The sequence below is a fragment of the Patella vulgata genome, chromosome 5 (genome assembly GCF_932274485.2).
Source record: "Patella vulgata chromosome 5, xgPatVulg1.2, whole genome shotgun sequence".
In the NCBI taxonomy this organism is placed as follows: domain Eukaryota; kingdom Metazoa; phylum Mollusca; class Gastropoda; family Patellidae; genus Patella; species Patella vulgata.
In genome coordinates this window covers 73,470,970-73,486,675 of record NC_065883.2, presented here as the reverse complement: position 1 = coordinate 73,486,675, position 15,706 = coordinate 73,470,970, and the positions used below count along the sequence as shown (strand labels likewise).

Here is a 15,706-nt window from a genome sequence, read left to right as displayed (position 1 = left end):
GGTTACCACAATGCACACATCTTGTCAAAACTACAACCAGTGATAACTTGAATCAGAATGAAGTAATTTGAATGAAATTTTCATTTTGCATTATCTATTTTTGAGCTATTATAGCAGTGGTTTTCAACCTTTTTTTGCCAACGGCACACCTTGGAACACAAGAAAACATAGCGACACACCTGGCTAAATGAAAAAGAGTAGGTTCGCCTGTCCAACCTCGTTGGTTTTCTCCAGGTCCTCCGGTTTCCTCCCACAGCTAAAGACCCTGTATTATTGAAATAAAATTAAACCTTTTATGTTAGTGCCAAAATGACCTAGTTTGCATTGAGTGGACATTAACAAACCTCTCTCTCTCTCTCTCTCTCTCTCTCTCTCTCTCTCTCGTGTGTGCATGTTAAAGAACCCTTGGCATTTGAAATATGAGGAAGAGTAAGTGTAAATGCCACTGTTCAATGCAAGACTCATAAAACATTGGATGGCTTTTACCTGATTCAAGCAGATAAGTGGGACATTAACCTTATTTCCCTTAATTTTTTCATTTATCTGCGTTTCTACACAATTTAAGACTTCATCTCTATAAATCACCAGATATAGGCCTTTGAAATAAAAACAATTCAAATAGACTATTTGCTTTAAAAGGCAACCAAAATATTTATCGATCATACGACCGTAAATCCTAAATTTTGACCAGTTAAAATGGAAATGTCACAAATTATTTCAATAAATCGCTGGCATGTTATGTAGGGTCTTTCGCAGTGTGAGGAAACTGGAGGACCCAGGGAAAACCCACGAGGTTGGACAGGCGACCCTACTCCAGTACAGTTTAATTAAAATACAAATCTATATTTCGTTTCATTTTTTTTATACTTTCGATCTGACCAGCTGTACTGTGAGGTCGCATCAGGGATCATACGAGCGGCTTTTGACCCTATGATGTCAGACATTGATTAATCAATCAGCGTTGACGTTTCTAGGGGTTTACCAACAGTTCCGTGCAGAGCACACCAAGAACTCCTTGTAACAGACTTTTTCATTAGCTAATCCCTCGCATCAACTAGAACGCCTGTTATATAACAACTCTTCCAGATCCTAGTGTTGTGAAGACAAGTAAAACTATAAAAAACGGAATGAAATAGGATCTGTGTTTGAATCAGATTGGGTCCAGTACATAATGTGATATGAGTTTATGTCGAGTACATGTGTACTGATAACCTGAGTTCAGTGAGTTGCACATGTTGACAAACTCAAGAGACTTGATTGTACATAATACAGCATGAAATATATATCAGTATATAATCTCTCTGTATGCTACTGGAAAACTGAGGTCAATTTAACCCCTTCATTGCAGTAATGAAATGAAATGGGGTATTGCTCTGGGCCCTGTTTCTCGAAATCTTAACTAAAGATAAAATCCAAATTTTAGTAGATACTTCAATTTTGATTGGCTAAGCACTAAAATCAATCTAATATTATCCAATCAAATTACTCAGATTTGGATTTTATCTTAGTTGCAATTTCGTGAAACAGGCCCCAGACTGTACTATAGAAGAAGGGCATACACCATACAGTTTGCTCTGAGGGAATTTTGCCCGGACAGTGGTGCTACAGCCTAATCTTTTATCGAATTGCAAATGACAAGTGATCTTTTATGTTTGGACTACTGGAAGACATCTGGGGACAATTTAGCCCTTTTATTTCAGTAACTTATCACTCTGAGTTTGGACAACTGGAAGACCTTGACAACAATTTAACCCTTTCATTTCAGTAACAACGTCCACTAAGTTTACGCTACTGGAAGACCTTGACAACAATTTATCCCTTTCGTTTCAATAACAATGTGACTCTGAGTTTACTCCACTGGAAGACCTTGACAACAATTTAACCCTTGTGTCTAAGGACTATTTAACCTCTCTTTTACAATATATGTCGTCCTGGTCGCCCTGTTTTACTATTTTTGACATTTAAGAGAACATACTCTACATTTTGCTTTTAAGGTCACCGTGTTTGATTTTTAAATTTTATTAACTCAAGATTATACTGTTAAAAATTGACTTTGTAAAGCACTTTTAAAGATACGGTTTGAATATTACAAAGTTGTGAGCGAATACCCCAAAATTTATTACTTATGACAGCTTTGCTTTGTGTGAATTGCTTTTGAGTAAGTTTGCTGTGTTTATTTGTTTTTTCCAAGAGGAATATCATTCTGCATTTAAAATGTAATTAATTTTATTTGATTCCATATTCAGCAGAACCCTAGACACATTTTGTTATGTAAAAATCGTAGCACCTGTCTTCTGTAGCGTAAGACAGGGAGATGAAAATGGGGTTTAGTGTCCACTCAAACCAAACTAGGTCGTTTTGCGACAAACACATGGCATAATATTATTTCAATAATTTGCCTTCACATATGGGTCTTTAGCAACAGGAGGAAACCAGAGGACCCTGGAGAAATCCCAGACAACCCTACTCTAATATACACGCTTAGGATCGAAACCACGCCATCTGACTCAATGCCAGGCCTTATGTTAAAAAGCAGAGAGAGAGAGAAATGGGGTTTAACGTTCACTCAACACAAACTAGGTCGCTTTGGGACTAACATATGGTACAGTTTTATTTCAATAATTCGCTTGCATGTAGGGGTCTTTAAGAGTGGGAGGAAACCAGAGGACCAAGAGTAAACCCACGTGACTCAATGACAGACCTTATGATCTAAAGTGTCCTTTTTGGCTTAATTAGACCTATATAGATTTCTGGGGTTTCTCTGTGTACTTCCCACTGCTAAAGACCCATTTGCGCAAGCGAATTATTGAAATAAAATTGAATCATATGTTAGTCCCGTAATGACCTAGTTTATGTCAAGTGGACATTTAACCCTATTTCTTTCTCTCTCCCTTTATAAAAGTAACTCATGGGTCATCGTTGATAATGACAACACAGTTTTGTTATCAAAAGTGAAACCTGTGTTTGTATTGTCAGATGTTTTGAATAAATTGCAACTTGAATAAACATCAGAAACAATTCACTAAAAAAAACCATAAAATTCATGTGAAGAGATTTCTTTATATTTTATTTGAATTTTTTACATTTTAATTAAATTTTTCTCAGGACATACAGTTTCCTCTTTGCCCTGAGAAAAAATTATTTTATTGTTATTATTTATAAATGTGATGACAGTTTGTTTATATGCATTTTAATATTCAAATATTACAAGAAATGGGGCCTCGTTGATTTATGAAATAAAATAAAAAAGAAACTTACTACCTCCCTACAATTTAGTTTTTTCATTGTTTAAATACGCATTATGCAAGAGCTAAATCTGCCTATTGCAGGTCTTTCTTTAGGCCTTAAATGTGCTCTAAATTATTAATTAGACATTAATTAACTTACCAAGATCGTAATCAATTCTTGATGCCATCGTATGCCTGCGATATTTAGTGGTTTCAAATACATTTTTGGGTGGATGCGGTTACAGTAAGTTTGTTTACTATTGTAATAATGGTAGTAATGATGATTGAGGCTAGCCTATAATTCAATTGCTGATATCTAGGTCTAGAGTGAAGTAATTTGACTGAAATTTTCAGCATATTCTCTTGTCATTATCTGGTTTTGAACTATTATAGCGAGAACTGTCAGCTCTTTTAATATCTGATCTTACCTAATGCCGCTTTAAAGTGGAAACCACACTGGATAAGGTCTGTCATTGAGTCAACTGGCATGGTTTCGATTCCCCAGTTGTACGTGACAAGCAGTAGGGTCGCTTGTCCAACCTTGTGGGTTTTCTCCGGGTCATCCGGTTTCCTCCCATAAACAGGTATTGTGAGACCTCCATGCATGACTTGATCATAAATGAACAGGTGTTGTGTGCCCTCCATTTCCCTCGAAGGGAGCTGTCGCTTGGACTGTCAACAGGTCCCTCAGAGTCAGCTGTCGCTTGGACTGTCAACCGGTCCCTCAGAGTCAGCTGTTGCTTGGACTGTCAACCGGTCCCTCAGAGTCAACTGTTGCTTGGACTGTCAACCGGTCCCTCAGAGAGATGTCTTCCTGGACCTGTCAACCAGTCCCTTAGAGAGATGTCTTCCTGGACCTGTCAACCGGTCCCTCAGAGAGATGTCTTCCTGGACCTGTCAACCGGTCCCTCAAAGGAATAGCTGAATGGTCTTTTCCAATCCATCAGAGTGAACTCTCGTCTGGACTGTCAACCGGTCCCAAATAGAGAGAGTGCTCTATGGTCTATAAATGACTCATTTGTTGAGTGTTGAAAGACCTGTTTCCTTCTTCCTTTCGAAGCTATTATTTATTTTAATTCATTTGGATTTAAATCTTGCAAAAACCCCTCAACAAAACCTATTTTAAGAATAGAATTGAAAAGCATCGTTTATTGTTTGTTGTAGTCTTTGTTTGAATACATGATAAAACATTTAAAATTCTTTACAAAAAATACTTACTGAGTTGTCAAATTAATGTTAATGAAGAGATTATATTTAATGATAATATAATCAGTCTAAACTATCTATCTGAGATAACCTTTGGATAATTGGAGGTGACATGATGTAGAATGGAGCTCAATATTAATACCCTGTCAAAACGTAAAAGGTAAATTTGACATACACGTTATTTATATAACTGTCAGTAGAATTCTTACTACCTCTTTTATGTATCAGACATATCAACGTTCAATTTGATATATTTTATGTATCAGGCATATCAACATTCAATTTGATATATTTTATGTATCACGCAATAGAATTTATTTTGATTCTTTTTCAGATTTTTTGTGATTTAAATGTACACTATATTTTAATGACATATATACGACCCTCAAAATTATTGCATTTGGTTTTTGTTTACACTATTAGAAGGGTGTTTTTGTGACTATTAAGGTGGCTAAGTGGGTAGGATGCTGGCTCACTAGCCTGGAGGTTGCGTGTTCGATACCTACATTGGCTGAGAAAGTACATCGGGATTCTCCAACGTGGTTTTCCGTGTCAGTGGTGCATGCCTGTCTTCATTAGGCCAGTCGGAATGGGACGTTAAACCCCATTTCATTTTTCAATAATTTACATACACATACTAGGAATCTTTAGCCTGGCTCGAACTGGGTAACATTTTTTGGCCCGACAATGTTCGCGAGATCTAACTTTTGATTTCAAAAATAGTGTTCAGCCATTGCCTAACAACTGTTTGTGTTGGTCTCGTTTGCGCTGAAATTCAACAAACAGCGAAACATTTTATATGGACGTTCAATCAGTATTTCGCTAACAAAATGGCTGATGTTTACATTTTGTAACCACTTGATTTTGGGGTCAATCATGTTGCATTGAACATTCCTTGTTTGCGGGGGGTGGGCGGTGGATGTGGGGGGTGGATGGTTGTATGGTTAGCATGTGCATGCTGTATCATAAAGTCTGTCATTGAGTCAACTGGCGTGGTTTTGATTTCCAGGTTGTACGTGACAAGGAGTAGGGTCGCCTGTCCAACCTCTGCAGGTCCTCCAGTTTCCTCCCACTGATGAAGACCCCTACGCGCAAGTGAATTATGAAAATAACATTGAACCATGTGTTAGTCCCAAAATGACCTAGTTTGTGTCGAGTGGACATTAAACCCCCTCTCTCTCTCTCTCCCTTGTTTGCGTGAAATTTATAAAAGGTACAGATGTTAGTCAGTCTGTGGCGAGCTTAAAATGCCCTGGCAAAAAACATTTAGTTTCAGATGGACAACCCTATTGATTGTCACTTAAAGTTGTGGTATTGAGTGCATTACAAGCAAAGATAACAGACCTGATAATCTAAAGTGTGCCTTTTAGACCACTTGGCCAACCAACCAACCCCTTGATTTAATACAAGAACAAAAGAAGATGAAGAATTAAAGAGAGAGAGAGAGAGAGAGAGAGAGAGAGAGAGAGAGAGTTTAACCTCCACTTGACAGAGACTAGGTCATTTTGGGAATAACGTATGGTTCAATTTTATTTCAATAATCCACTTGCGCAAAGAATTAAAGCAGAAAAAAATGAAAAAAATTAAATTGAAAAGTTTTATTATTGGTCAAGTGGTCTGATGTGTGCACATCAAATCATACAGTGCATTGTGTTAATTGGCATGATTTTGATCCCAAGCTCGTATGTGAGTGGTAAGACGCTGGCTCGCTAGCCTGGAGGTCGGGTGTTTGATCCCTGCATTGGCCGAGAAAGTTCATCCCGATTTTCCCGCGTGGTTTCCCCTTGTCAGTGGTGCACAACGGAGGGCCTGACAAGGACAGCTGTCTAGTCGTTCGGATGGGACGAAAAACCAAGGTCCCGTGTACACATTGCCGTGCACGTAAAAGATCCCTTGGCAGTTGGAATTCGATATAAGAATAGGCTGTAGCGCCGCTGCCCAGGCAAAATTTCCCTCATAGCACACTGTATGGCGTATGCCCGTCTTCATTAGCCCAGGTTAGGAGCAGAACAGTAGGACGTTAAACCCCATTTCATTTTTCGTATGTGACAAGGAGAAGGATCGCCTTCCCAACTTCTTTGGTGTTCTCTGGGTCCTCCGGTTTTCACCCACTGCTGAAGATCCCTCAAGCGCAAGCGAATTATTGAAATATAATTGTAGTACCATTTGATTGTCCCGAAATGACCGAGTTTGAGTCGGTTAAATCCCATCTCTCTCTCTCTCTCTTCCTCTCTCTCTGACATGCCATTAAACTCCATTTCATCTCTCTCTCTCTCACTCTTTTTCTCTTTCTCTCTCTCTCTTGACATTACAAGTTCACAATGGATATTTTCCATTTTTTACAATAAAAATCTCTGCATTTAAAATCTGATTAGTGATTCATTATTTAACAACAGGAGAGCTAGTATTCTGACGTCAAACACTGAACTACTAGTGGTAGGCCTACATATATATACATATAATACATTTCATTCTTTATTCTACTAGTACATACAGGTTGTACGACCTATATGCTATAACATTAAATTAGCGTAAAGTAAATAGGAAATGATCATGTCGAAATGTACCGAGGATTTCAAGTTATAGTCTTTTACTTAGATTGCATGTGACATACCGCCAGTTTTAGCCTTCTTAACATTTGTATTTCTGTATTTATTCACTCAAGAACATGTTTAACTCAAACTCTTTTTATGCACTGACTTCAAGTTTTAATTTTAATCTGCAGTTAGTTTGTTATCGTTTTGTCAACTTGAAGAGTCACATGACCTAATCACGACACATCCTATCATTGTATGATCGCACGACAAGTCCTTACCATCTGTCACTTGCCTGTTAGACTTGAGTTAAAACAGACTTATCACGGATTATCTATTCATAATTTGTAATCAGCTTTAATTTGGGGATTAGTTGATTTATTAATTTAAATGTGAAAATGTGTCGCGCGTATGTTCGGGGTCCTGTTGATAAAGATGAGATTTCTTTTAACAGGTGGGTATCTTGCGCTTAATTCTATAATTATATTGATGAAGTAATTAACTCGTTAGCTAATTATATCGAGAAGGGATAATTAGTAGGTTATTATTGAGATTAAATTTGTTAGCTAATTAAATGGAGACATAATAATTAATAGGTTATTATTAAGATGGAATTTGTTAGCTAATTTTATGGCGAAGTTACAATTAGTAAGTTATTATTAAGATAGAATTTGTTCGCCAATTATACAGGTAAAATTATTAGGATTGAATTCGTTAGCTAAATAATAATTAGCAGGTTATTATTAAGATTTAATTTGTTAGCTAATTATATGGAGAAATAATAATTAGTTGGTTATTATTAGGGGGGTTGGATGGCCGAATGGTTAGCGTGCTGTATCATACGGCCTGTCATTTAATCAACTGGTGTGGTTTCAAATCCCCGGTTGTACGTAGGAAGGAGTAGGGTCGCCTGTCCAACTTTGTGCATTTTCTCCGGGTCCTCCGGTTTCCTCCCACTGCTAAAGACCCCTACGCGCAAGCGAATTATTGAAATAAAAATTAAACCATATGTTAGTCCCAAAATGACCTAGTTTGTGTCGAGTGGATGTTAAACTCTCTCTCACTCTCTGGTTATTATTAAGATGGAATTTTTTAGCTAATTTATTGTAGTCTACTTGAAATTTATGTTTTCGAAAGGGCCACTTTAGTCAGTAGCGGGGTTGAAATCTTGGTTAGATAAACCAATGTCATATTATATATAAATATACTCCGAACGACAGGAGATAAAAAGATATGTCATGCCTATAAATAGGAAATGTAATCAGTGGTTTAGCAAATATACTCTGGGGTTTGTCATTAATTAAAATGGTAAATAATGGTAGATTTATAAAGACAATGGATATTGGTAAATACTAAATCATTAAAACAATGAGACAATGAATATATTTAATTATATTGAAACAAGTGTAGGAGATTAGTGTCTGAATGTAGTCATTACTTATGGTCTACTTTTAATTTAGTATAAAAATGACAATATTCAGTATGTAATGAAATGATTAATGTTATGAATGGAAATTATGAAAATATATTCTACAAGCATTGCTTTGAAATACTTGGTTATAGATTGATAGATTTATTTATTTTGTGGGGGTGGGTGGGGTGGCCTAATGGTTAGCACGTGCGCGCTGTATCATGAGGCCTGTCATTCAGTCATTTGGCATGGTTTCGAATCCCTGGTTGTACGTGACAAGGAGTAGGGTTACCTGTCCAACCTCGTGGGTTTTCTCCGGGTCCTCTGGTTTCCTCCCACTGCTAAAGACCCCTACGCGCAAGCGAATTATTGAAATAATAAAAAAATAAACCATATGTTAGTCCCGAAATGACCTAGTCTGTGTTGGGTGGATGTTAAACCCTCTCTCTCTCTCTCTCTCTCTCTCTCTCTCTCTTTCTTATTTTGGGGGTCCTTTTAATATTGGTGTTCCTGGCTCCAGCCCAGTGGAGGCTTCGGCTTTTGTCGAAGAGCGTTGCGCCTCAAGAAAAAGATGAGTATCATTGAGGCCCAGTTAGTGATCCACCAAAAATCTATAGAGTCTGTACGTGTATATGCACATTCAAAATTTTTAAAAGTACTCAGTAACGGTAAACAGGAAAACATTATGTGAAAATTTATTATCCATCAATAATTTCACTGACTAATAATAACATTTCATTGATAGCTTTGTATCACGTTCACAAATTACTTTATATATAAACTTGAGAATTTTCTACTATAATTAGAAATAGGTGCAATGGGAAATGAATTTTGAACAAGGAAAATGAAATGAAATAAAATGAAATGGGGTTTAACATCCTACTGTTCTGCTCTGACTGGGTTAATGAAGACGGGCATACGCCATACAGTGTGCTATGAGGGAAATTTTGCCATGGCAGTGGCACTATGGCGTACTCTTGTATCGAATTCCATCTGCCAAAGGATCTTTTACATGCATGCCAGTGTACACAATTAAAGTAAATTATGTTACTGTTTAGAAACATTACTACTAAAGTCAGGAGATACTCTAACAACTCTTATTGTGTGTGCATTGAATCATAAGGTCTGTCATTGAGTCAAGTGGCGTGGTTTCGATTCCCCGGTTGGGCGTGACCAACCTTGTGACAAGGACTAGGGTCGCCTGTCCAACCTCGTGGGTTTTCTTCGGGTCCCCTGTTTTCCTTCCACTGCTAAAGACCCCTACGCGCATTTGATGGATTGAAATAAAGTTGAACTATATCTTAGTCCCAAAATGATATAGTTTGTGTCCGGTAGATGTAAAACTCTCTCTCTCTCTCTCTCTCTCTCTCTCTCCCACCCTTCCCCCCTCTCTCTCTGTCTCTCTCTCCTCTCTCTCTCTCTCTCTCTCTCTCTCTCCAAGTTTTAGAAATTTTGTTGAAAATGGCCAGTCTGTACAATGTATATTGTCAGCCTAAGTAACAGAAGCTATATCTTGATGAAAATTCCCAATCCTGTACAATGTATATTGTCAGCCTGGGTGACAGAGGTTATATTTTGACTGGAAATTATGACTTCTGCCCCTGTGTAAAAGGTTAATGTTTCAAGTAAGATAGATTGATGTATTTATTGTTGTTTAAGGCATGCTGTTTTAATTTATATTCATAGAAACACACATAGTTATTGTCTTTACACTAAGTCAGGAAAAGGTTAACATTTCATGATGTCTTGTGCAGTAATCTGATAAAAGATTGGTTGAGTTTAGTTGATCAGTAGCCACTTAGGTTTAGTAACAATTTTGCCTGCATATTGTTGTGATTGCAAAAGGTCATATCTCAAAAGTATTTCTGAAAACACTTTTGTGTAATGAAACAATTCTGCTTGGTTACCAACATTTGTAGTTTGCTAAAGGATGGCTAAGTGGGTAGGCATGCTGGCTCACTAGCCTGGAGGTCGCGTGTTCTATCCCTGCATTTTCCCGAGAAAGTTCATCGGGATTTTCCGACGTGGTTTCCCCTTGTCAGTGGTGCAGGACAGAGAGCCCAACAAAGACAGCTGTCTAGTCATTCGTATGGAATGAAAAACCGAGACCCTGTGTATACATTGGCATGCACGTAAAAGATCCCTTGGCAGTTAGAATTTGATATAAGAGTAGGCCATACTGCCGCTGCCGGAGCAAAATTTCCCTTATAACAAACTGCATGGCATATGGCTGAGAGAACAGTAGGATGTTAAACCCTATTTCAATTCATTTCCAATCTAATTAAAATATACATCTATATTTTGTTTCATTTTTTATACTTTCGATGGCCTACACTACATGTAGATCTAACAAGTTATAGTGGGAGTTCACGTTCTATGACGTCAGGTACCAAGCAGGCGACATTTGACCCGATTACGTCAGTCATTCGATTAACCAATTAGTGACCGCCATGTATTTTTTATCTACATTTGCTTTGTTTTGATTTCTATTGCCGCTAATGTCTAGCCAAAGTTCCGCGCAAAAAAGGTCAAACACTCGATTCGACAGACCATTTGATTGGCTGACCCCTCATTTCAAGCAGAACACGAGTTAAATAACAACGCTTCCAGATCCAAGTGTAGTAAAGACAAGTAAAATCGAAATTTTGAACTATAAAAACGAAACGAAATTGGATCTGTGTTTGAATCAGATTGATTCATTTCATTTCATTTTGTAGTTTGCTAAAGGTTCAAAATCTTTCAAATGACAATCATAACGTGAGCCACAGTGGCGAAGTCAGTAAGACGTTGGCACAGTAACCTGCAGGTCCTTTGTTTAATCCTGGTGTTGGCTGAGAAAATTCATCAGTAAATTGATGTGCATGTAAAAGAACCCTTGGAGGTTGAAATTTGATATATAAGAGTAGAATGTAGCGCTGCTGTCCGGGCAAAATTTCCCTCATAGCACAATGTATGGCCTATGCCTGTCATCATTAGCCCAGTAGGAGCAGAACAGTAGGACATTAAACCCCATTTCATTTTATTTCTTAACCTCAAGATGAATATTATTATTAAGGATTAATGTGCCCAATCAATACATCCATAATAAAATGTAGGGATTTTGGGGAGTGCCAATTGTCCTGTTTACGGTGCACATTCACTGATTTTCTTTATGGGCAGACAAATTATTTAAAGGAGCGTTAAGGGAGATTGGATAAAGAGCTGGCAGTTCTTACAATAATAGTTAAAAACTAGATAATGTAAAGGGAATATGCTGAAAATTTCAGTCAAATTGCTGCACTCTGAACCGAGATATTAGTGTTTGAATTGTAGGTATAGCCTCAATCCCCATTACTAAAGTCGGTACGATAAAAAAACATAGTCTAGATTATCCATTTTTGGATTAAATCATCAATGAGTGTTGAGTAGCAAATTGGATTCAAATCCAGTGAAAATCTGACACATTAAGATGACATCATAAGTTGATTATGGTTTGGATATGTTAATTAGTTTTATATAACATTTCAGGCCTAAAGAAAGACCTGCAATAGCCAGATTAAGCTCTTGAATAATGTATGTTTAAATTTGACTTAAGCCCCAGTTTTTAGATTACAAACCGAATGACCAATTTTTTTGGGAGAGAAAAGTGTGTCACGTCAGATATTATGTGGGTTATGAAACTGATAACATAATAATATATTTGACATAATGATTATGTATGATGTCATGTTTAGAATAGAAATACTTGGACTTTGTACTGTTGAATAAAAACTTTCTAAAGTGTGTTCAATCAACGACTACTGTGTTATTGAAGGAGCTAGATCCCTGTTGTTTGGCAACTAGAAATGGACATAAATGGGTTGCAACACATTTAATAATCTATTATGAATGTATATAAACTGATTTACTTTCGATAGTTTCTGTTTTTATTGTAATTTCTAATCAGTCATGTTCGGCGAAATAAGCGAAGAGTCTAAATTGAATGGCAGTCTTTGGTGTCTGGTTATTCCAGTCTACACCGCTAGTATTCTCCAGTGTGGGATATGTTAAGCTTTGTTCATCGCGTAGCTTCATTACAAATGGCAGTCGGAAGCATTCATGGTTTTAAAATCCAATGTTAAGACTTCTATACATATAAATTAAGGATTTTACTACACAACTCGATTTCATCATCATTATCACCATCACCATCAACAAAAACATCATCATCCTCATCATCATTGTCATCAACAACAGAAACATCATCATCATCAAAAACATAACCATCATCATCATCAAAAACATCATCATCATCGTCATCATCATCATCATCATCAATCACAATCACAATCACAATAACAACACTGTTATGAACCGACAAAACCAGAAAATAGTTTAATGTCAAAACGCATTTTTTTAAAATCTTACATCAACCTATTTTAAAATAACCACTTGAATTTGATAACGAAAACACTTTAAACTTGATGACAAGTTCAAGTCATTAATTAAATCTGTATTGATGTAATGAACTACATGTACGACTTAATTTCTATTAGAATCCCCGACATGCCCACATTTTCATACTCAAACAGGAAACCAAGAGACAGAATCTTATTTTTTAAAAGAAAGATCAAGAATATAGGATTGGTTTATGATTGTTCTATTAAAATTGTGGGTATTTTTTATGGCTTTTGATTTTTTAGTTTCTGGCCACTTGTCTTAGGTTTCATATAGATGTAGATAACCCTCCCTTAGAATGTAGGTAATAAGAATTCAACTTCAGTAGGCTTTCTAACTGGTGATGTGGCCGAATGGTTAACGTGTATGTGTTGTATCATAAGGTCTGTCATTGAGTCAACTGGCGTCGTTTTGAATCTCTGTTGTACGTGACAAGGAGTAGCGTTGCCTGTCCAACCTCGCAAGTGTTCTCAGGCTCCTGTGGTTTCCCCCCTCTGCTAAAGACCCCTATGCGCAAGCGAATTTCGAATTATTGTAATTAGATTGAACCATATGTTAGTCCCGAAATTACCTAGTTTTTTTGTCGAGTGGACCTCTCTCTCTCTCTCTCTCTCTCACTCTCTCACTCACACTCACACACACACACACACAATTTCAGTTATCTATGACTGCTTGTATTGACTGCACAACCTTGTACGTTTTCTGTGGGTTTTCTGGTTTCCCACCCACGTGTAAAGACTCCTATCTGCAAGCTTGTTATTGAAATAAATTGTACCATCCTGAAATTGTTGATCTCTCTCTCTCTCTCTCTCTCTCTCTCTCTCTCTCTCTCTCTCTCTGTTGATGCAGGATGGAGGGCCTGACAAGTACAGCTGTCTAGTTGTTCGGATGGATTGGCATGTACACATTGGCATGCACGTAAAAGATCTCTTGACAGTTGGGATTCGATATAAGAGTAGGCCGTAGTGCCGCTGTCCGGGCAAAATTTCCCTCATAACACACTGTATGGCGTATGCCCGTCTTCATTAGCCCAGGTAAGGAGCAGAACAGTAAGACGTTAAACCCCATATCATCTCTCTCTCTGTAACCTACATGTACGAAATGCAAGTCATTATTTCATAAAGTCTCATAAACAGTTTTTTTAGAGTTTAAGTTGTTCGTTTCCTTGTAGCTTTCTCATTTCCTCCCACGAAAATATAGTGAGTTACGTCGGCAATTGAAGAAAATAATTGTACTTAGAAAGTCATATGTCCACGTACGTTGAGATATCGGGTGTAAAAAATAATAGTATTGGGTATCGTGTAGTCGGAGTGCAGTTATGATATTAAATACTAAGTAATTAAATGTATAAGGCTAGTTGTGTAGTCGAAGTGCAGGTCCCGACTTCACAAAGCATTTTCAGACTTAATTCAAAAATTTACTCAACTTTCAATCACTGTTTATGAGAAATATCTGTGATCCAAAAACACAAAACTTTGCAAATAGTTTCTTATTGATGTATTTGATATATTAAAACAACAAAAGTATCATAAAAATGGCTATATTTCAGTTTTAAAAAGGCGAACAATTTTGAGTAAATTCTTAACTTAAGTCTGAGAATGCTTTGTGAACTCGAGGCCAGATATGATATGAAATGCTAAGTAATTATAGGACTAGTTGTTAGGATGGGATGTAAAACTAAGATTACATGGTTACATCGTATTAGTATATTATAGTACATTAGTACATATTGCATGACATGATATTATTATATTACATTATTATATCATTACATTATATTGGTATATTATATCATTACATTATATTGGTATATTGCATCATTACATTATATTGGTATGTTATATTACATCATTATATCATTACATTATATTGGTATATTACATCATTACATTATATTGATATATTATATTACATCATATTGGTATATTATATCATTACATCATATTGGTATATTACATCATTACATTATATTGATATATTATATTATATCATTACATTTTAACAATATATTACATTATATTGGTATATTGTATAATATATTGGTATATTATATCATTACATTATATTGGTATATTACATCATTACATTATATTGGTATGTTATATCATTATATTGTTATATAATATTAGATTATTACATTATATTGATATATTATATTACATCATATTGGTATAGTGTATTACATTTTACATATGACATGACATGATATTATTATATTATATCATTATATTGTTATATATTATTATCTTATTACATTAAGGAAGTATATTGTAAATGTTATTCTTTCTAATTTCAGAAACACTGAAAAACGGAAGGAGAAATCCCGAGATGCAGCCCGGTGTCGTCGGAGTAAAGAAACAGAGGTATATTGTGATTTATCGCAGAATCTGCCGTTACCAGCGAGTATTACAAGCCAATTGGATAAAGCGTCTATCATGAGATTATCAATCAGTTATTTAAACGTGTGTAATATTCTGGATTTAAAACAACAACGCAAAGGTTAGTTATTTTGTTTTAGTCACAATAATTCTATATATCACAACCTTCTAGGTTTTGTGGGCCTCAACATAATCTCAGCTCGGATGACCATGTGACCCTAAACTTATGTCATTTGATTCTGACTGAAAGATGACCATGTGACCCTAAACTTATGTCATTTGATTCTGACTGAAAGATGACCATGTGACCGTAAACTTATTTCATGGGATTACGACTGAAGGATGATCATGTGACCCTAAACTTATCTCATTTGATTCTGACTGAAGGATGATCATGTGACCCTAAACTTATCTCATTTGATTCTGACTGAAGGATGATGTAATAGAACCCCTTTTAAAACATGTGAAGGAGACATTTTGGCTTGTTTTGCATTGTGAAAATTAAACAATAATTATCATCAGAGAGAGAACTTC

At 36.3% G+C, this 15,706-nt stretch overlaps 1 protein-coding gene across 4 annotated transcripts in view; it reads left to right on the top strand.

The window, feature by feature from the left end:
* The window catches only part of LOC126822345 (hypoxia-inducible factor 1-alpha), a 108,904-nt gene that overhangs the window by 43,578 nt on the left and 49,620 nt on the right, over positions 1–15,706 (top strand). For 2 of the 4 annotated variants that reach the window (XM_050551193.2, XM_050551192.2), the window contains exons 1-2: positions 7,236–7,421; positions 15,091–15,293. In XM_050551193.2, the coding sequence (XP_050407150.1) occupies positions 7,366–7,421; positions 15,091–15,293 (259 nt within the window). In that variant the 5' untranslated portion in view covers positions 7,236–7,365. Of the gene's footprint in view, positions 1–7,235; positions 7,422–15,090; positions 15,294–15,706 lie in introns of those variants that run through there. The other 2 variants (XM_050551195.2, XM_050551196.2) reach the window with 1 other exon arrangement.